General features: G+C 35.0%; 1 protein-coding gene and 1 long non-coding RNA gene across 4 annotated transcripts in view; both read left to right on the top strand.

Annotated features, from left to right (window-relative positions):
• Positions 1–3,166, top strand: part of LOC122635400 — a 20,459-nt gene extending 17,293 nt beyond the window's left edge. The window contains exon 3 of the long non-coding RNA XR_006328662.1: positions 3,100–3,166. This is a non-coding gene — a long non-coding RNA (uncharacterized LOC122635400). The remainder of the gene's footprint in view (positions 1–3,099) is intronic.
• Positions 3,167–3,258: 92 nt separating this feature from the next.
• The window catches only part of LOC122635399 (histone-lysine N-methyltransferase PRDM16-like), a 28,250-nt gene continuing 8,873 nt past the window's right edge, over positions 3,259–22,635 (top strand). For 2 of the 3 annotated variants that reach the window (XM_043825584.1, XM_043825585.1), the window contains exons 1-4: positions 3,259–3,633; positions 3,944–4,140; positions 18,566–18,697; positions 20,160–20,286. In XM_043825584.1, coding sequence (XP_043681519.1) covers positions 3,273–3,633; positions 3,944–4,140; positions 18,566–18,697; positions 20,160–20,286 — 817 coding nt within the window. In that variant the 5' untranslated portion in view covers positions 3,259–3,272. The remainder of the gene's footprint in view (positions 3,634–3,943; positions 4,141–18,565; positions 18,698–20,159; positions 20,287–22,635) is intronic. The other variant, XM_043825586.1, reaches the window with a different exon arrangement.

A 22,635-nucleotide genomic window follows, 5' to 3' on the forward strand; every position in this document is an offset into this window, starting at 1 on the left:
TTTTTTTTTTTTCATTTGATTCAACACGTTCGTGTCAAAAGTTTGACGAGGATATATCAGAGAGACAAGAGGATCAAGAGGGTACATAATATCTTCTCACGAATAAATTAACCTCTTCATAGTCGATAATCCTTTTAAGTGAGAGAAAGAGAGAAAGAGAGAGAGAGAGAGAGAAAGAGGAACAGAAAGGGACAGGAGTAAGAGAGAGAGACAGAGAGAGAGAGAGAGAGAGAGAGAGAGAGAGAGAGAGAGAGAGAGAGAGAGAGAGAGAAAAGTGTACTCTGCTTTCTAATCGCTCTTAGAAGCTCTCGAGGTGCTATCATCCAGGATAATATCAAGTACTCGTAATTCTATAGAGGGAGAATATGTTCGAGCACTCGTAACAACGTCCCACAGGAGTCAAAGACCTTATTTTAGGTACTCCTCTCATCTTGAAGCTTTCCCAAATATTGTCATTATGTGTTGGGCCATCAGAGGATCCTCGGTTTGCTTTGTACTGTATGAACCCTCTGTCGGGATTTCGCAAAATCCTGTTTGTTCTGTCGATTAGGTACATTGACGAAATCGTTTTTCTTTTTCTTTTTCTTTTCTTTTCTTTTCTTTTCTTTTCTTTTCTTTTCTTACAAGGGACATTTAAAAAAGAATGTACTCTTATACGGTATTTAAATCTGTTATATTTATATTTCCTTTTTATTGATTTTTAAAAAAGAGAAAAAGAAAAGATAAAAAGGAAAAGTTTTCAAAGTTAGAAATTATAATCGTCGCATTTTACGAATACAAACATACTTCATAGAAAAACATATTTCACTTTTTTGATTGATTCAACAGGCTAAAGTTTGAGAAATACTTCTTTAAATCTTAAGAATTATTACTTCTCTGGAAAATTTCTTTCGTTCCTTTTCCTTTTCTTTCTTTTTTTTTTTTCTCGATTTGTTTCCTTATAATAATATCAATTTTTTCTTTTCTTTTTTTTTTTTTTTGTATACTTATCCTGGTGTGACTTTCTTCTTCTTTTTTTTTCTTTTCTTATCACGAACGAACAAAGCTCTCCATTCGTATCGTCGAATACTTTCTTCTTTCTATTTGTCGTAAAGCGCTCGTTATATCTCGATTTATGTTTATCGAGAAAGAACGAGTCAACGTCGTTATATGATACTTCTCGATTGCTCTCTGCTAGTAGATATATATATATATATATATGTTGTATCGATAGAATAAGTATACTCTAGGCGTCGTGTCTCCGTGTCTACTAGCCCTATTCGTAGGATCACCGTTTTCTTTTACGACTTTTACACTCTCCGGACAATAAACCGGATGTATTCTCGAAGGCTTTGTTTGCTATCTCGATTAGAATCCTATCAGAAATTTTTTTTCGCGATATTTTCTATTAATAATTCTTTTTTTTTTTTTCAGCGTTTCGTTAATACTTTCTATATAGATACTATCGATCGATATATAATATCGATACAACAATCGTTGATTATCTTATATGAATTCGTTAAAGAAATTGATCTTTTCGAGTCAATGAATTTTTCTAATCGAATGGAGCATTTTTTATTTTCTCCTTTTGTTTCTTCATTTCATTTATTTTATTTCTTTCTCTCTTTTTTTTTTTTTTTGAAAATTTCTTTTCTTTTTTTTTTTTATATATATATTTCTTTTAATTTTTTTTTCTTTCTTTCTTTCTTTCTTTCTTTCTTTCTTTCGTCATAGATACACCTGCAAATTTACTTAGCCGTTGATATTCACACAGAGCTTATGTTGTTTGCGAAGGACTCGTCATGGTGTAATTTTCTTTGCGGCATCTTGCCGCAGGTTCGTTCGAAAAGACTCGCATAAAAATCTGTATATGTGAGTGTGCATATATATATATATATATATGTTTGTTTTGTGATAGTCGATAGAACTCTCTATCTCTCCCTTTCTCTTTCTTTCTCTCGTGAATATCTTCCGATTCGAAGATAAGGTTGTTTATTAGAAGGGTCCCGACGAATTCATTCGTTGCTCACGAAGTCGTCCAAATAAATCTAAGATTTTCTATCGTTCTCTTTTAAAAATAGGAACATGAAAAAGGATACAAACCAACTTATCTATTTTCTTCTTCGAAAAATGATTTCAGGTTTCTTTATTCGTAACGCATTTTTCATTCATGAAATAGATCGAATATCTATATATATATATATATGTATGTATGTATGTACGTACACGTTTGTCTATCGATCTAATCAAATCTAATCGCTTCTAACCAAAATCTATCTCTTTTATAAATAGTGTCAGGTCGTTAAATAAAACGCTCCGACGATTGATTGGAATATAGACACTCGCAACGTTATGAAATTTCAATCTTATCGTCCTAAACTTTTATATATGTATATATATATATTTTTTTAATTTCAGTTGCAATATGATTATACAACTGTGTCTCGTTGATCAAGAGATAGATAGATACATAGATAGATATTATCCATTTGACATTTGTTTTTACACTTGAACCTGATATATAATCTATTAAAAGGAATGGAAAAGAAATAAAATGAAAGTGTAAGAAAAAGAAAAGAAATATATTATTAGATTAAAACGTGTATACGTGTGTTTTTTTGAAATATTCGATGATTTCATTCATCGCTATGCCGAACCTTTTATTGTCAGTTACTAATTTCAAGTCAAGATTTTCTTTCCGAGTTATCTGATCGATCTGATCGATCGATCGATCGATCGATCGATCGACGACCGGCTTTTAAAAGATCCCAACCATTATACGTATCCCAACCATCAGCATCGTGGAACGTGCAAATCCATCCGATAAATTGAATTTTCCTTCTTAGAATAGCGTTAGAGTTATACATTGACGTTGTCGTTATTCTTTGTAAAAGTAAGGTTGAACCTTTCTGTTAAGCGATGATCGCTGAGAAAAGAGGCTGTTTTATCAAGGTTAAATCGAATCCTTTCAACGTCGAATTTATATTATAATTATAACGATCTATAATTCTATTTCGTTAGAACGATATAAAATTCGAAACGTTTCCTTGTAATGTTAACAAAATTCCATTGAAGTTTTTTTCATCCTCTAACGTGTACCATATACGTATTTTGTTTTAGGAAGCAGCGACGAAGGCGAGTCGATATCAGGAACGACAACGGGAAGTACCACAGGAGGAGGTGGTGGTGGTGGTGGAGGAGGAGGAGGAGGAGGAGGAGGAGGAGGTGGTGGTGGTGGTGGAGGAGGGGGAGGAGGAGGTGGTGGGGGTGGTAGTGGTGCAGATAGTAGCGAGATGGAAGAAAATAGCAACAATAACAACAACAACAACAATAATAATAATAATAATAGTGGCAGTAGTAGCAACGCAAGCAACGGCAACCCTATTTATAGAGATTTCAAAGCTCTCCACATGTCTAATACAATACAGGATACACCTTTGGATTATAATACCTCGCAATCTAGGAGTGGCTATCAACAGCAACAACAACAACAACGTGGTTATTCCCCAGCTATGGAGAGACAACAGAATTATGAAAAGGAAATGCAACAGAGGCCACCATCCGTTAGGGACGAGGATAGAAGAATGTCTTGGGATTATCTTGAAAAACAGAATGATCAACAGAAGGATTATTCGAGAACGCGAAACGATTATCGTGAGTGGATTGATATTCTAACGAATTCAATAGTTGTTCTATGAATTCTAATGCAAAAATAATATTCTTTTTTTTATTCTTCATCGTAATCTTATTCTGCATTATCAAACATTTTTTCTTACATTCTGATGAGAAGGCTTTTTCGTCTCTTTTTTTTCTTTTTTTTGTTGGAATAATTACACTGTACAAAAGTGAAGATCGATAAGTAGCTAGATAGATAGATAGATAGATAGATAGAGAAAGAGAGATAGAAAGAGAGAAAGTGTCGGTATGTATGACCTGTTTTGTCTTTATGTTTTGATTTATATAGAGGACACGATAAAGCAAGAGCCAAAGGACCAATTGAGTCACGAGTGGGTGTCACTCGTTCCCGAGGTCGAGGTCGGTGGTTCAGCGCCTGGTGGGCCGCAAGTTCGAGCACGCAAAGATATACCACGGGGTACCAGATTTGGTCCTTTTTCCTGCAAGTGGGTGAGCGAGCCTTTCAATCCCCGTTACGCTTGGGAGGTGAGTTCTATTTCTGTCTCTTTCTTTTTCTCTCTCTCTTTCTCTTTCTCTCTTTCTCTCTCCTTTTCTCGCAATATATATATATATATGTATAAATGTATATTATATGTAGATATATATATACATATATATATATATATGTTATACAGGTATACACGTATGTGTGTAAGTACATACATATGTACGTATATCGTTTACGCGTTTATCGCATCAGCAATGCCTTTTGGAAATCCAGGAAGGGAAATCTCTCGTAATTCTATTCAACCGAATGAGACATCGAGATTGTGAAAAATCGTATAACCATGCGATTTCTTTTCTTTGATATTTCCTCGCTTTTCTTTCTTTCTTTCTTTCTTTCTTCCTTCCTTCCTTCGTTCCTTCCTTCGTTTTTTCTTTTTCTTTTTTTTTTTCCTCGATCGTAATCGATCTATCTAATCTAATCTAATATATTGGAATATATTCTCTCTTCGCGTGTGCATACACATGTATGTATGTATGTATATACGTGTGTCGTAGGGTATCTCTATACCTTGAGAAAATTGATACTGATTTCTTTTAATTTTTTTTTCTCTTTCTTTCTTTCTTTCTTTTTTTTTTTTTAATCGATCGGTTTATAGTATTAATCTTATCAAATATCTTGGCACATCCAGAACAGGAAATTCTCAATCGACAACCGTTTGAAAGATGATCGATCTGTTTATGGTTGAGGGTAGTTCGAGAAATACTTCTAAGCCAATGTCATTGGGTTTCTCCTATCCTATTGGCATATAATCCCTACCGGGTATTATCCGCGCAGATGCCGACGAAATAAGAAGAAAGAGAGAAAGAGGAGAGGATAGAGATAGGATAGAGGAAAAAAGGGAATAGGACGGATGGATAGAGAGAAAGAGAGAGAGAGAGAGAGAGAGAGAGAGACAAATAGACAGATAGACAGACAGACAGAAAGAGTCGTCTCTCGATAGTTCGACAGCGACCACCTGGACGAATCGTTCGGTCGAAGGTGTCATCCACGTTGACGGATCTGTCAATTTCTTCCTATTCCCTTGCATTCGGATGAATCCAATTGAAACTTTTGAGTTTAGCCGTTTTCAAGAACGAGATATAAACCATAAACCTAAACCTTTTTCCATAACGAAAATTTCGAATAAATAAAATCGTTTTATTCCTTTTTAACGAGTACGATTTTGAATAAATCGTATCAATTAATTATCTTAAATTAGATATTTTCTAATGGAACAATTTGTTTACATTGTTCTTAACAATCTTTTTTCTTTTCTTTTTTTTTTCTTGTTTCTTTTTAGAAAACATTGATTTTCAAATTCGCAACGATGAATGGGAACTGGGCCGGTCATATTGGTCGATCCACCGGTATGGATGTAAAGGGGGGGAGGGAGTTGAAGGGCTGAGGGGGTACGAAAGAGAGAAGGGGGCAATGGGAGTAAGAGTGGGAGGGGGTTGTGATAGATATGATAGCGGCAGCACGAGCGCATGTCGCACTGACAAAATGTAAATGGCTCCATCCATCTAACTGCCGACAAAAAGGCAGTCGGGGCCAACTGTCGGACCGGCGATTACAGGATCGATTAAAGCCAAACTACCCCTTCGTTTCGTCGGCCCCGATCTATCAAGCCCCCCATCCCTTCCCACCCCCTCCTCTTACCTCCTGTCCCCCCCCCCTCAACACCCCCTCTTTTACCCAAAGTCTCGTAAACGCACGCGAGAGGTTAAAAATCTTTTCGAAAGATTTTTTATATCGTACATTTTTAATTATATACAAATTTATTCGAAAAAGATGATGACGATGACGATGATGATGATTGATGATGATGAAAGTAAGAGAACATTGCGTTAAACTCTCATCTTATTCGAAAAAGGATTTCGAGATTATCTCTCGGGTCTCTCGTTACATTGAAAAGTTCGCAAAGCGGTCAAAATTTTCTCTCTTTTTCTCTCTCTTTCTCTTCCTTTTTCTTTTTTCTTTTTCTTTTTTTTTTTTTTTGCTTTCTCTTCCTGTCTCTCTTCTGCTCTCGATTCACACCGTATACGCATTACTCCCCTTTCGAATCCTAATCCTTTTCTCACAATCTTTAGAAAATTCACGAAACTTTGTGTCGTGCGTATCGTATGTATAGGAAGGGAGAAATGAGAGGGTTGCGAGGAAACCGAAATTTCGTGTCGGTTTTGTCAAGAAAAAAAAAAGAAAGAAAGAAAGAAAGAAAGAAAGAAAGAAAGAAAGAAATAGAAAGAGAAAGAGAAATAAAAACTTAAGTATATATCTCATTTTATATTCTCGTCATTGGAATTTTTTAATCGTTTACGATTCATTCGTATAGTCCCATGGAAATAATAGATTTCAAATTTAAAAAAGAAATACATACATACATACATACATACATACATATATATATATATATATTCGAATCTCGTTTTTTCCTTTTCTTTTCCTCGTCAAGGGGATGAGAGAAAGAAAAAAAAAAAAAAAAAAAAGAAAAAAAAAATCTGAACCGTTTTGCGGATGAGTTAGGTATCAGTATTACCCCACCTGCCGCGTGAGTTCTCGCACACTTTTTTTTTTTTTTTTTTTTTTTTTGAATCGACCGACAGAAAAAGGAGAAGGGGAATGGGAAATCCGGAAAAAGGAAAGAATCTTTTAAAGGGAAGGATCTCTCTTTCTCTCTCTCTCTTTCTCTCTTTCTATCTCTATCTCTATCGGACATAGCTTTTCTAGTCGGTGACGCGTGATCCGTACAAGTTTCTCGTCGTGCCTTCGTGGCGACTAAACCAATCTTAGGCTTAGTTTGTTCAACCGTGAAACCCCGGGTGCTGCTAGCATGGTTGTGGTGGTGCCGTATCGGTAGAGGGTCTCGGTCCAATTTGCCGAATGATTTCGAGAACGTATGTCAAATGATCAATCGTGCTCGAGTTATTGCCGGTGGTTTGCAAAAGTAGAAAATTTTTTCCTGGGTTTTGATCGTTGGTCTCATTTTTTTTTTTTTTTTACTTTCTTCACCCTCTCTCTCTCTCTCTCTCTCTCTCTCTTTTATTTTTTCTCTATCTCTTCTCGATTATTTCTCAAAGCATATATATATATATATAGTATATATAGCGATACGTTTCTTTTAATTATGTTTTTTTAATTATTTCTTAATTATTTCTTTTTCCTTTTCTCTTCTTCTTTTTTTTTTTTTTTTTTTTGATTCTAAAAAGAAAAGAACGAAAGATTCTTAATGGAATAAATTTAATAACGTAGTATATAACTCAAGATTAGAAAAAGGAAAGGAAGAAAGGAGAAGAAGGATTAGAGTAAAAAGAAGGTCCTTGAAAAGCAAAACGCCCCGAACAATTTCTATTATCCTGACCCGTAACGCCCACTACTACTCGGCTCTTACGAGTCGACGACAAGGATTTTATTGTGGTCATCATCATCATCATCATCATCATCATCTTCCTCGTCCTCGTCCTCGTCCGGTAGTACGACCAACCTGGAAATACCTATTTTAGACAATCGATATCGTTCTAACGGTGGACAATACTTATAACGTAGCTTCCATTATACGTGGACATTGTCCAGGTGAACTGGTCTTTAGGGCGTTGCTAGAGGTCAAGCCCCGGAAGTGATTCGACAATGAGGAACACAATGTACCGCTCCACCTCCTTTTTTCTTCTTCTCTCTCTCTCTCTCTCTCTCTGTCTCTCTATCTCTTTCTCTCACACACAAAAACATACACACAAACGTTCTCTTTCTCTCTCGTTCGTACGTTGGTTCGCTCGCTTCTTTGCTTCTCTGCTAGCTTACTTGCTTTGATGCCTTGCATTCTTATTATTAATTTCGATACTACTCCGTCGAAAGTGCAACGTAGACCCTAAACTTTTTTTTTTCTTTTTTCTTTTTTTCTTTTTTTTTTCTTTTTCCCTTTCGCGCATTATTTCGTTTGGAAAATGGACGGAACGGAACGTCGTTTCGTGGTTTGGTTCTCAAGGCGTAGAGTTACGAAGGACGGACCTGAGATTTCGCGGGTATTTGAATGTGAAATAATGTAAGAAGGATAGAGAGAAAGAAAGAGAAAGATTTGCGATTGGGTGATGAGAGGGGAGGGGGAGAAAGAGAGAGAGAGAGAGAGAGAGAGAGAGAGAATTGGCAGGAAACAAGTGACAATCAGTAACGACAGGGATCTTTTACATTGTCCAAGCTGTCACACGTTAGACGAGAAGCAGGATATCGAGGGTATCCCTTCGTCTTTCCTTTCCGTGGTCATCTAAGAGAGTCCACCGGTCGTAAAGAAAACGATTCAACCCTGTACCTATAAGTCATTGTGCCCCTCCCCCCCACCCCCTGCCTCTTCTAAAATTTATTCGACAAATTGTTTGACATTGTATATTCGCTATGAAAAAGAACGAAATGAAAAAGTAAAGAAAAACGTATATATATATATATATATATATAAATCGATCGATCGATCGAAATGTATTCGACGGGGAGCTTTTTAAAATAATAATAAGTCTTACTTTCGAGTTTACGGCCCTGAGTTTTCTTCCGTTCCCGCGAAAAAAATGGTCGAAATCGATGCTGGTCGAAAAGTCGACCCGGTATAATAATAATAATAATAATAATGCACGCAAAATTTTTTATGCGAAGCTTGTAGTAATGCATCGTATTACGAACGAGAATGCAAGGACGGTCAGCTGACTGATCCTTTTTATTTTTATTTCTTTCTCTCTCTCTCTCTCTCTCTCTCTTTTTTCTGAAGGATCGAGTTTTTGATTGTCGTCTTTTTCATTCTATTATGTTAATGAATATACGACGAGGTTTTTTAACGATTTGCTTAGTTAACTAAGTTCAATATATTTTGACATTTAAATTTACACTCTTGCCGACAATAAAATATTTACCGACAATAAATTAACTTATCGTAATAAATCAATCGGTAATTTCGATATTATACAATTAGATATTTCTCTCTTTCTCAGAGAAAAACAGAGAGAGAAAGAGAGAAAGAGAAAAATATATAGAGAGAGAGAGGGAGAGAGAGAAATTTGCTATTCGAATCTTTCATTTCGTATCCCCTTTGTAAATTATTATAAACTCGATTCTCGAAGCTTTGTTGTACGGACACACCCCTCGACTTATCTCGAGGGTGATAAATCTTCTTCTCTCATTTCCCTTGGTATCTCTATCTCTTTCTCTTTCTCTTTCGATAATGGGCATAATAGACACGTGTTGTTGAAATTGTCGAGCTGCTGACCCGTCCTAATACGAGTTTCTAATCTTCGGTTGGTCAATGCCTTTAGTTTCGTCATGCTTTCTCGTTTTATTAAATTATCAATTATTACAAGATTTATTAGAAAGAAGAAGGGCTTAAAATAGAAGAGAGAGAAGCAAACCGATTCACAATTGTTACTTCTTTGTTACTACATTAAGATTTCTTATAAACGAAACAAACGAAACAAACGAACAAAATTATTTCAAAAATATTTCTTTCCGAGGAAAAGAAAGTACGTACGTACCTACGTCGTACGTTCGTTTCTACGTTCGTTCGTTATAATTTTCACTCCCTAACCGAGTTTCTCTTTCAAGACTACATTTGGGGTGGTTTTACGTTGATCGAAGGGGCTGCAGAGACCATGGGTTAGGAAGCCTTGCCTCGTCTTACCAACGGCTTGGACTTAATTGAACTTGTTCGCGAACTCATAACGAGAAGTCTAGTAAGTGCTCTACGGTTGTTATAATTTACGGGAAACAATCGTCACCTTTGATGTGCCGCCGATTGTCTTGGATCTCGCACGAACGTTTAGTCTTTAAACGCGAGCTAACCATCCCCCTAGATCTCTTTCTCTCTTTATTTCTCTCTCTCTCTCTCTCTCTCTATTTCTCTACACTCTATACTACCTTTATTCTCTCTTTAAGAAAGGTGCTAGTAGCGTTCGAGTAATAGAAATTTGAGTCTAGATTCGTTATTCGAGAGAGCTATCAAACGTGATAACAGGAAATCTAATACCAGTTGATCCATTTGAGATAATTTTCATAATTGCCTATTCTCTATTACTTTTCCGGGGGAATTATTTTTTGTTTGCTTGTTTATCTTCTCTTTCTTTGCATTTTTACTTTTTTATTTTCATTTTTTTTCCTGGTCCTTTATTCCGTTCCTTTTCTTCTCTTCTCTTTTTTTTTTTTTCTTTTGTAGTTTTTTCCTTCCTCTTTTGTGTTGCCACACTTTTTTGTTCTTTTCGAGTTTGATTCATTTTTTCTCTTCTCTCTTTCTCTCTCTCTCTCTCTCTCTTTTTTTCTCTTCTTTTTTTTTTTTTTTGATTTTTATTACTATTTCCCATTTTTTTTCTTTCTTTTTCCCAGACAGTTCATCACCGTGAAAGTATCGTTTTCTTCATTGCAATCGAGGTATTGCCTCGTTTATATATTCGGCTTTAACGATACATCATAAATAATCGTTTTCAATACGTCTCCGTTACACAAAGCGAAAATTCACGTTACTCATTGTCTCGGGGCTGCGGGCCCGTGTTACCTTGTGCATTTAAAATGTAAACTCAATTTAAGCCGTGATTCGATGGTAAACAAAACGTATTGCCCGTTGGTTGGATTGTTACGCTTTTGTAATGGCTAGGGAGAGAGTGAGAGAGAGAAGAAAAAAGAGAGAAAGAGAGAGAAAGAAAGAAATGTTCAATTTGCAGGGAGAAGAATTAAAAAATGGATGACCTGATATTTGATATTTGATTGGTCAGGACCGTTCGACGTTTTGTTGTTCGACGTTTTATTGAAAATGATTTGTTGAGAATATTCGAGTAGATCTTTTGGAATCCGATCGTCTCTCTCTCTCTCTCTCTCTCTTCTCTCGTGACCAATGGCCTTCTTAGAGCTACTTAAGCTAAGATCGAGAGAATTCGGTAAGCTTACGGGGTTGACAGATTGTGTTCATACGAACGAGCAGGACTCTCGGTACAATGACCGAACTAATCTGGTCCGGTACTGGGAGCCAGTCTAAGTTCAATATACACAGGAATACAGTACGAGCCAGAGGCGTTTCGTGTGTGCTTTCGACTATTGCCTTGCATAAATCAGATTGCTGGTTACCCCTTGGTTCCTAGAGAACGTACTCCCATGTATGTATATACACACGGAGTTAACAACACCGCGCATCGACTTCATTATCTTTGCGAGGCCAACTAATCAGATACTTCTGAGACGTCCCAACGATATTAATTCAATCATATCAGATCGAATTATTCGTTCCTTTTTTTAAAATCCGACTCGCTCGAATGTCCGTATTAAAAATTCGATATCGACTGAGATAGTTTTAACGATCGTCCAATAATTCTAATACAATAAAGTTAATATAGACACAGTAATCGATTTTTCCTTTCTTTTTTTTTTTTTCTTTTTTTTTTATTTTTTATAGAACCGAATACATTCGAGCGCTACATTCTTTTTTTGTTCTTCGTCGATTTCATATAAATTAATATTGAACATTTTTTCGATATAATTTGATAATGATAATTTGAATACGATGTAAAATTGATATGTAATATATTATACGTAATGTATTTTATATTGAATGGACACCGACAATATTTTCCATGGATCGATTAACTCTCGATAATATCTAATAATAATAATAATAATAATAAGCAACGTCATTCGTTCGAAATCTATTATATCTAAGGTTTTCCTATTTTTCCTGTTTACGGATGAATGGAAATCATCGTAGTAGATCGTTTCCCGCAGGGATAATGCGGATCAACGAATTTTGGCAAATTTTCTGGCGCGCCGGCTTCTCTCTAATGATCGATCATATAAGGGGCTGACGATGACGCCAGTCGGATATAATTTATACCGCTAGATACGTCGAGGGTAGCTTCCCTTAGAAATCGTGGGTGTGTAAGAGAGAAAGAGAGAGAGAGAGAGAGAGAGAGGAAGAAAGAGAAAGAGAGTGGCATCTGCTGCACGTTAGACACGGGTCGAAGGGCACCGCTTGCTCTGTCATTACTTTGCCTTACATGCCTGCCACGAGTCAAGTGGGTCAAGTATGTTAAGAGACATGTAGAGAATAAGGAGTGGGGGAGAAAAAAATATCTTGCTCGATGATACAATAATATCGTTTCATCTTCTGCTACTGATAGTCATTAATATCGATCGTCTTAATGAGTTTCTTTTTTTTTTTTTTTTTTGATCTTAATCATTTGGTAAATAATACAGATTTAAATCTCTCGTATCGACGAAAGGAAGATAATAAAAATGATGTAATTTTTTTTTATAGAGATAAAGGAAATAAAATAAAAGAAGAAAAAAGAAAAGAAATTTCGAAGACGATGCATTTTTTAGCTCTCCATAAGGGATAAAACAATGAAGAGAAAAGATAAGAAAGTTATTTATTGTAAATCTTAACGAAACGATATTACGAACGTTTGCTTTTTTATTTATCAATGAAGTAAATCGTAAATTGCTAAGTTCATTGAGTCATATCGAATTATTAAAATAAAGAAAAGTAGCCGTGTTAGTTTATCGCGAAATTTTACCTCTGTACGGGCAAATCTTATTGACGTTAACGTTGTTGGTACTCCGTAGAGCGGAAAAGTTAATCATCTTCATTAAGATTGGATCGTAGGCTCGCAATTAAACGCCAACGCCGTAAATACCGTGCAGTTTGATTTACGATTTCGCGTACTAATGCACGAGCTTTTGAATCCTTGGAAGTATCGACGAAAGTACTCGATTGTAATTCGACTTTTTTTTTTCTCTCTCTCTCCCTTCTCTCTCGTCTTTAAAAATAATCTGGTAAATACTAATTGGTTCGGGATTTGTATTTAATTAGTAGCTAGTAACAAGTATCTAAATATAAAAATATCTTCTCTCGAAAGTATTACCCTCGTTTTTTCATACCGATCGATTTATAACTCTAGTGTAATATTCGTGATTATCGAAAAATCGAAAAGAAGGTCGTGGTAAGTCGGGAAATGGAGAAAGTGGGAGGTGGATAGGTAGATAGGAACGCGAGGGTTGTACGATTAAGAAGACGAAGTAGAAGAAAATAAAAATAAGAAAAAAAAAATCAAAGGAATAGAAAAAGAACGAGCTAAGAAGAGAATCTCTCGAAGTTGTTATAACGCAACGTTGAGTGGAATGAAATGAATGAAAAATACGAAAAGAACGAGGGAAAAGTTTCCAAAGTCCTCGCAAACTTTTTTCTTTTCTCGATTTACGAGGGAGGAAGGGCGATGGAAGAGAGAGAGAGAGAGAGAGAGAGAAGGGGTGAGGAGGGGAGAAAAAAAACAAGGGAAAAAAACATACCTTGAAATTCGTAGTAGAATCCATAGTGGGATCGCGTACGATCGAGTTAGAAAGAAAATCTTATTTTTTCGCGAGTCACTTGAATCATTTTCGTCGTCGTAGTCGTCTCGAAAATTGATCGACGTTTTCATTTGAGGAGAGATTTACGAGAAACTCGCTAGAACTATAATCGATTCCTTCGGATTAATTAAGCATTAATTAAGACTGAAAGGAGCCTCTTGTAGACACCTTGAGTTTCATATCTCTCTCTCTCTCTCTCTCTGTGTCTCTCTCTCTCCCTCTCTCTCCCTCTCTCTCTCTTTCTCGTTCATTCATTCAGTCTTACCCTCTTACTCGCTCATTCATTTGCCATTCCTCCAAGGCTAAAGGAAATTAAGCAAAGATGTCGCCATGGCTAATGTTATATTCGGCATGTGTCGGTTTCGTGTCGCCTCTTAATTTAATATACACGGAAGCTGTATGTGTTATTATTTAAAGGGGCGAGGGAAGAAGGAGAGAGAGAGAGAGGAAGAGAGAAGATGATAATTGACCGTTTCACACACTCGATTCGTCGAAACGTTAACAGAACTCGATTCGATCACGAAAACCACTCTGATTTATATGACACGCACGATAATAATTCATTTAATTCGGAAAATACAGCGAATAATAATCGAATGCAATTATTTTTTATTTAATTCTTGTCCTCTTATTATTATTTTCTCTCTTTCTTCGATCGTCGATGAAAATGTTGATTTGTTAAAATAAGAATTATAGGATAACAAGATGGAAGGTTCACATGGGTATCGATGAATCAGAGAGCCGTTTTAGGAAAAATGCCTTTCTCGTTCGGGTAGTGAAAAAGGGGAGGTGCCAGCTAAAAGCATTTTTGCGTCGGCCATCATAGAGCTATCATCCGCCATCGATCCGTTTTATTCATAACTTTGCAGGCCGTCCAGAGGCCGATAGCTTTCGATTCTATACCTAACACAACGATATACTCGTTGAGAAATTTTCTCGAGAAATTTTAATTTCCTCTTTTTTCTTTTTCCTTTTCTTCTTCTTCTTCTCTCTCTCTCTCTCTCTCTCTCTCTCTCTTTTTTCAATTAAAAAAATATCGATGTATCATATCGACGATCTGTGCGAAATATTTTTTAATGGGTCTATACGGTAGAAAATGTTTTAGTATTTTCGTGAAAATGGTTTTTTTTCAGGTTTTGAAAGGATATATCGAGAAGGATAGGTTCGTTTTTAGATGGATCACGATCAAGAGAGAAAGAGAGAGAAAAAAGAGAGAGAGAGAGAGAGAGAATCCTTAAGAATTTAGAAAACTACGCGGAACGTCTTCGATTATGAGGGTCCATTGAGTACTAGCATGCAGACGAGAAAGAGAGAGAGAAAGAAATTGAGAGTGTGTCCTTTTTTTCGCTTAACTATTTTCAAAGACACCACACAGAGACACCTTTTTTCGCTTAACTATTTTCGGTCAAATCCAACCGACTGAGGCAAAACCTTTCATCGGTTTGGTTTAGAGGTGTGAGATTACAAAAGGGAGAGAGAAGAGATCTCGAATGTTTTGTAGAAGAATGACCAGTATAACTGTCCTTCGAAGGCCAAATTGTGAATCCTCTCGACCAAGTGTCCTGCAGATCATCCGATGGACAAGATGTGTCCCTTCTTTATCTCTCTTTCCCTCTCTCTTTCTCTCCCTTTTTTTCTTTCTGTCTCTTTTCTCTCTTTTTCTTAGACAGAAAGAGAGAGAGGGAAAAAAAGAGAGAGATGTTCCTATGGTTTTTCCCAAAGATATTCTTTTTTTCTATCTTTATCTCTGTCTCTCTCTCTCTCTCTCTCTCTCTCTCTCTTTCTTACTTTCTCTTTCAAATTTGGAAAAGTGTGTCAGAAATTTGTCATTTAGATTTTTGTCTCGTTGAAACTAAGCAGGTAGATAATATTTCTTCCTTTTATTTGTTTTTGTATTCCTTTTCTTTTCTTTTCTTTTCTTTTCTTTTTTCTCTGAAATAAAATAAAGAAAATTATGTGAACGCGCGCGCGCGTCTGTTTAAAATTAAAAAAATTATATATATATATATATATATATATTATAGTTAAAAAGGGAAATGTCGAGTAATAATATTTTTCACTACGTTGAATCTAAGCATACCTAGAGAGATGCTCTTTTTTCGCAGTACTGAGATGGGATACGCTCTGGGAGAAAGGGTAATTGCATAAAGAAAAAGTTAGCGGTGAAACTGCACATTTAATTAAAATCGTTGCTCGTTTCTGGCAATTTTAGCAATTTCATACTGGCGTTCTCTAACGTCGCTTAAAGAGGCTCAAGGAATGATGCAATTATGATTTATTTGCTCTGCCTCGGTACTCCTCCTCTTCCTCCTCTTCTCACTTATTCACCCTTCCTCCCCTCCCTCTCTCTCTCTCTCTCTCTCTTAAGTTTTACGTAGCACACCAACGTATATTACTCTCTTTCTCTCTCTCTCTCTGTTCTCTTTGAACGGCCTTTGAATTACTGACCGACGACGTGCGACCGCAAAATTTTCTCGCTTTTACTTGTTACAGAAAACATTGTAAAATTTCATTTTCATGTTCTCTTTCTTCTGTTTATGCGTTAGGAATATAAATAAATAATGGCATAAACTTTTGACGTTATTTCAATGATGGAAAATACAAAAAAAAAAAAAGAAAAAAGAAAAAAAAAAGAAAAGAAAAGAAAAATCGAAAAGAAGAGGAAAAAGAATGATATTTCTTTTTTCATTTGTTCGGGTTTTTATTTTCTTCCTCATTTCTTTGTTTGTTTGTTCATTTTTTAAAAATATCCACTAATATCTTTGCTCTGATTAAGAGACGGCCTCGTTGAGCGACCTGAATTATCATAAGCTCGTATCTTTGTAGAGACACCACGAAAATACGGTACGATTATGGGAATGAGAATCAGAAGCAGGAGTAAATCTGTCCTACGAATTGTTAGCACATGTCCGTTCGAGCCGACAAAGCAAACTGAAAAATCTACCCTGCTGAGCGGTTAAAGCCAGTGACGAATTTCCGTCTTCTTTTCCGTCTCTTCGTGTGTCTCCTTTTCTTTTCTTTCTCTTTTCTTTTTTTTCTCTCTCTCTCTATCTTTCTTTCTTTTTCTTTCTTTCTTTTTTTTCATCGTCCAAAAAGAGATCTGACGTCATCCTTTTTTTTCTTTTTCTTTTTTTTTTTTTTTATAAACACTACATCGTAATTAATCTCTTCATATGATTCATCTGTGTGTAAAATAAATGTCATGCATTTTATTTATTTTTCGTAATTTATAGTAATTTATGTAACTCTCGAATATACAGAGTGGGGCCAAAAGTTACTCAACGTGATTTTTTTTTTCTCTTTTTTTAATTTATAGTTTTACAAATTTGATAAGAAGGAAAAGAATCAGTTAAAAAAAAAGAGAAAGAAAAGAATGAAAAGAGTAATCGATTTCAAAGATCGTCCGGAAGAATTTAATCGGATCTGCATTTGTATAATATAATTTAGAATAATTTTTAATCGCAATTATTTGGAATAAATAATTATTCTAATAAACGTTTTACAAATCTTTTCCGTACGTTCTCGTTTCATTCGTTCGTTCGTCTCGGAAATAGATGTTTCAAAATGAATACCATGTGCTGCACCAACGAGCACCGAGTTAGCTCATCATTGTCGAAAGGTGTCACAGCTTTTAGAAAGATCCTAATCTGTCCTGTTAGCCGGTGAGAAGTTCTATTGTGATGTCTCGTTCGTGCACATCTTTTGGAAGTGCTCCTTAACAATCCCTGGTAGCTAAAATAGGTATTAGGAGCAGCATCATAGAAAACCTTGACCATCCTTGATTTCCTTTCTATTTTTTCGGTTTCTTAAAACTCAGTATTACTTCTACCCTATTTTCACTATTTACATGTGTGTGTGTGTGTGTATATATATATATATATAAAATGAAAAAATAAATAATCGAAAATAAAGATATCGTTGACCGTCTTAATTTATATAAAAAAATATATATATGAAAATATAATAATGGTTTGATTAATTATATAAAAAAAGCTCGATAATAAAGAGAACTCGTCTACCTGCAGGATTCATTGATTTTTAAATGGCATAGTAGGTTGAACTCATCGTCGACAGGTGGTAGGAATTATATATAAAGGGAAAAAAAATGATATATATATTTTTTTCTCTTTTATAATAAAAACAGTAATTATTATAAAAACATCTTTATTATTAAAAACGATCACAATCGTACAAAGAAAAAAAAATATATATATATATATATATATATATACATATCGGTTATCGGATTAAATATTTACAATAATTACAAAACAATTTCATATGTATTTCACAGATGCATATATTATTAAATCATACAATTAAAAGTAAACATTTTCGATGATACATAATATAATATAAAACAATATCTCATATAAGAGTAGTTATCGTAGAAAGTATTTTCGAGGGTGCCGATGAAAAGAGTCGGACGATCTCTTTCTGTCTAAAAGAGAGAAGGGTGTATACAGGGTGAGAAGACTCTATGGATCAGGGTGAGATGGTTGACCAGCCAAGCGTCACGAGGCGTGAGTCCGTTGCAAGACAATTGAAAAAATCACTTGTCGAGTTCGTTTTCTCTCTCGTTCTCTCTCTTTCTCTCTCTCTCTCTCTCTCTCTCTATCTCTCTTTCTCTGTTTCTCTCTCAATACTCAGGGGTTGGTCCGTAAATTTTGGGGGATGTTGGATAGAAGGTTAGAGTGGTGATGATGATAGGGCGATATCCAAGATCGACGGCCCGTTAAACGCAATGTTCCGCATCCGAAACATCGCGGTTTCATTTCGAAGAGACGTCCTCTATATTTCTGAACGAAGATAAATTATTGTTTTCGATGAAATACTTGGAGACGTGGGACAAAGAAACAAAAAAGAAAAAGAAAGAAAGAAAGAAAGAAAGAAGAGACCCAAGTATCTATCTACGTTACGTTTCGTACAAGTGTCCTTGTCGTCTTTGTTGCCCTTGTTGTTCTTGTTGCTCACATCGTCCTAGTAAACACACGACGCTGTAATTCTCGGAATTTTCTTATTGTTTTTATATCGTCTACGAGAGTTGATATTCCCTTTTATTTTCAGGTTCGAATAGTCGGCAGCGGTGTACGAGGATGGTTGGACGCTTCTCACGAAAGGAGCAATTGGTTAAAATACATACGCAGTACAGCAACGCCTCATCTAATCAATTTGCGGCATATACTTATTGGAGGAGAGGTAATTAATATTGTTAATTAATAAATCGTCAAATTCGTCGATTAACTTTATTTTTAGATATCTTCGTAAGAGATTTTTATCGAGCTGTTACGTTCTTCTTCTTCTTCTTCTTCTTCTTCTTCTTAACGATATTACGCATTTACGTTTTCTATTTAGTTGAATAATATGTCGAATTTTGTATGTAGACAAATTCGATGATTAGAACATGATTAGTCGTCATTATCCATATGAACAATTATCCAACTCGTACTCCTCGTTGAGAACAACAGTTGATCGACTATCGACAGTTGCCAGTTAATTATTATGATAATTAGTTTTTGTTAAAATTGCGCATATGTTGGATAAAATAATTATAACATGTTATAACCTTACTCTTCCAGGAATGTTGTACCTTTATTTCCGGTATAATTTTTTGGAACATTAGATCATTGATCGTACGTTAGATCGTACGTCGTCGTTTTTATAACGTCCTCGTAATACTAATACATTATTTTCTTAACGATCGATAGTTGTAATTAATTATTATAATAATTTTTTTCTTACAGTTGTACGTTTCGTCGTCGTATTAAATAATTATAATAACGTGTCTCAGAATTTTATACAACAATTTCTTACAATATTAGATCGTACAGTATTTAGATAGATTGTCGTATGACGATTGAAAAATTATTTATCTACGTTGCAAAAGATTTGTAGAGGTTGTACTTGAATGTTATTTCACAGTAACGTTAACAAAAACAAGGACAACAAAAATAACATCGTTCGTTCATTTAACGGATATCGTTTATAACAACGAAGATAAACAAATCGAATAAAGCGTAACGATAAAGGTCAGCATGTCAATTTGGGGTCGAGCTTGGACTACCGTCCTTACGATTCTCTGTGTGAACTACGCCACATGGTAGCCGCGGCTTCGTGGGCGCGCCCTTAAGCTACATGTATACAGGGTGTTTAGTTATTAAGTCACCCTACGGGGTCGTTTTACTGACTTCGTATACGCCCTTTTGCAATCGCTGTGGGAATGAGGGACATGGTTCTCTCTTTTTCTCTCTCTCTCTCTCTTCTTCTCTCTTTCTATCAGTGCTTTGCAGAATCGTAATGACGTTTCGATGCTTTTGACGACACCATAAAGATCCTTTAAGAGTTATCGAACATCATTCGAGGGAGAGAGAGAGAGAGAGAGAGAGGGGGGAAAGAGAGGTGCCTGTGTATTCGACATAAATTAGCGTCCGAAGTTTTCATTGAAAGAACATTTTTATTTTACGATATCTTATTTTTATTCAATTCTTTTTATATATATATATATATATAATATATGTACATATGTATTTCCATCTTTCGTCAAGTATTAATATAGAGATAATATACACAGTTTTGCGTTCACGTTTCTTTTATAAATGTTTATAAGTTTCCTTTTTATTTATTTCTTTATCGTTTTATTATTATTTTTTTTTTGTCGTAGATATTATACGAGACCATTCGAGACATCGCAATTGGTGAAGAGCTCCTACTAGGTCTACGAGAACCTCTCCAATTACAAGACATCCTTGGTGAGAATGCTACCGAAGATAGAAGCGACAGAGAAACCGGTTAGCATGAACAATCTTATTTTTATAATATTAATCTAATGTTAATTTAGACTTTCGTTGCGTCCTTTAAATTTTACAGGTATCGAAAAAAGAAAAAAGAAAAGAACCGTACAAAACGATATTTAATCTAATATAACGATCGATATTTATTCATTTGACTAATCGATATTCTTATCGATTAATTATAAATATTCAGCGAAACAAATGGTCGGTAGTACGTATAGGGATTATTTTCTAGGACGATTAATATAAATAATTAAGCGTCAGGATTACGTCAGTTTACGATTTAGATTACAAATACTGACGATTTATTTTAAAAAATAATGCGACGAATAATGTTTAAAAATATTAATCGAACGAATGAACGTAACGTTAAAAATTAACGAGACTATTATAATCGTTACACTTTACGATATTAATTATTACATTTCACGTCAACAAGACGATTATTACATTTTTACAATAACGCAATCATTCATTCTTATAATTTCAATATTAAACGATATTAAATAGGATATTATTCAATATTGAAATAACAATATGAAAGTATTGGAAGGATGAAAAAGGGATTGTTTTAGGAGGGTCAACGAAGCAAGCCCTTAAAACAGTTAAATTTACTAGTCGACTTTCTATGGGTGATAGCCATCGCATAACCGTAGCGGCTCGTGCTCGCATACGATTACGAATATGTAGAATGCAAAAGGAAGGGCAGGTGTCTTTCGAGAAGGCAGGAGTCAGGGACGTTAAACAGTAGCGGGGGTGTAGTTATACGTTTAGGACTAAGGGCTAAATCGTGGATTATCGTTGGGAAACGCTGTCACCGTCATGCACCCTTGATTTCTGGCGTGATTCACCTGGTCGACCGTTGAGTATTAACCCCTGTCTCTCGGTAATAAGTACTGATTATCTATCACTCTCTTTCTATCATTCACTCTCTCTTTCTCTCTTTGTCCGTCTCTCTGTTTCTGTTTGTCTGTCTCTCTTTCTCCGTCGACATTGTTCGTTAGTAGTGGCTCGTGTCGCTTTTGAATTGTCCGTTTCTTCCCTCTTACGCCTAAGTTAAAATGCATGTAGAAACGAAGTACAAAAGCCACGGGACACGAAGTTTAAGTGAACCTTTTAACCCTTTTTCGATACATGTTTATGTTCAATTTTTTTTCGTTTAATAGAGTATGCATGTATACGTATATATATATATATATATATATATATATATATATATATATATATATATATCGAAAATTTTTTAATCTAAAGAAGATCGTAATTTTATCTTACTTTTTTGTTCTTCTTTTTATTTTATTTTTTTTATATATTTATCTATTTACTTATTTTCTTTTTTTTTTTTTTAATATTACATTCTTTTTTATTATATGATATATGAATTTTATTATATGATAAATCGTATTTAAAAAGAAAAGTCACATATAGATCAAATTTAATATTTAATCTCCTTATGACATACGCACACACATAGAAGTATATATATGTATATAATATTTGGAACATCTGGAAAGAGGAGAAGTACCTTATTGCTCGACGATTATCTGATTGAAATTAAGCGATGGTCAAAATCAGGATGACGACTTGAAGGGCAAGATTAGGGACGGAACGTTATATTCGACACCCAGATGTCGAGGTAATTAAAATCGGGCTTATTGTCGAAGTTTGAGAATCGTCGTCGTAGTTGTAGTCGTCGTCGTCGTCGTCGTCGTCGTATGAACGAGCTTTTCCTACGTCGACTAATTTGCTCACTATTTTTCCTAGTAATTTTAGTACCCTCGTAAATGTCTCTCTCTCTCTCTCTCTCTCTCTCTCTCTCTCTCTCTCTCTCTCTCTCTCTCTCTCTTTCTTTTTCTTTCTTTCAAGAAAAGGAAGGGAAGATACACTAAATTAAACTTTCAACTTCGTTAATTGATAATTGATAATTGTTTCGCTTTCGTACCGCATCGATTAATTTCGGATTGCAATTTTTTCAGCTCGTTGTGTTATTTTTAAAAATCTATTATTATAAATCGAATCAAAAAATTCTTTTTGATTATAGATTCGTGGCAACAGTTCCTAAGATGAATTTGACAACTTTTCCGTAACTTTTTTTTCTATATTTTTTGAAACTATTTAAATTAGATTCGTAGTTTCACGATTTAAAAAAGAAAAGAAAAGAAAAGAAAAGAAAAGATAAAGAACAAGTAGTAGAACGATTTTTAATTCGCAATCGCTTATGAACTATCGTCTCTTATCTTCTATATTTCTTAAAAGAAATAGAATGATAACGGGACAATGCGAAGGGTCTCTCGATTTTAAAGCGAATTATACTTAAGTATTTGGTATACGTTCGAAGGGACTTCA

The sequence above is a fragment of the Vespula pensylvanica genome, chromosome 18 (genome assembly GCF_014466175.1).
Source record: "Vespula pensylvanica isolate Volc-1 chromosome 18, ASM1446617v1, whole genome shotgun sequence".
Lineage (NCBI taxonomy): Eukaryota > Metazoa > Arthropoda > Insecta > Hymenoptera > Vespidae > Vespula > Vespula pensylvanica.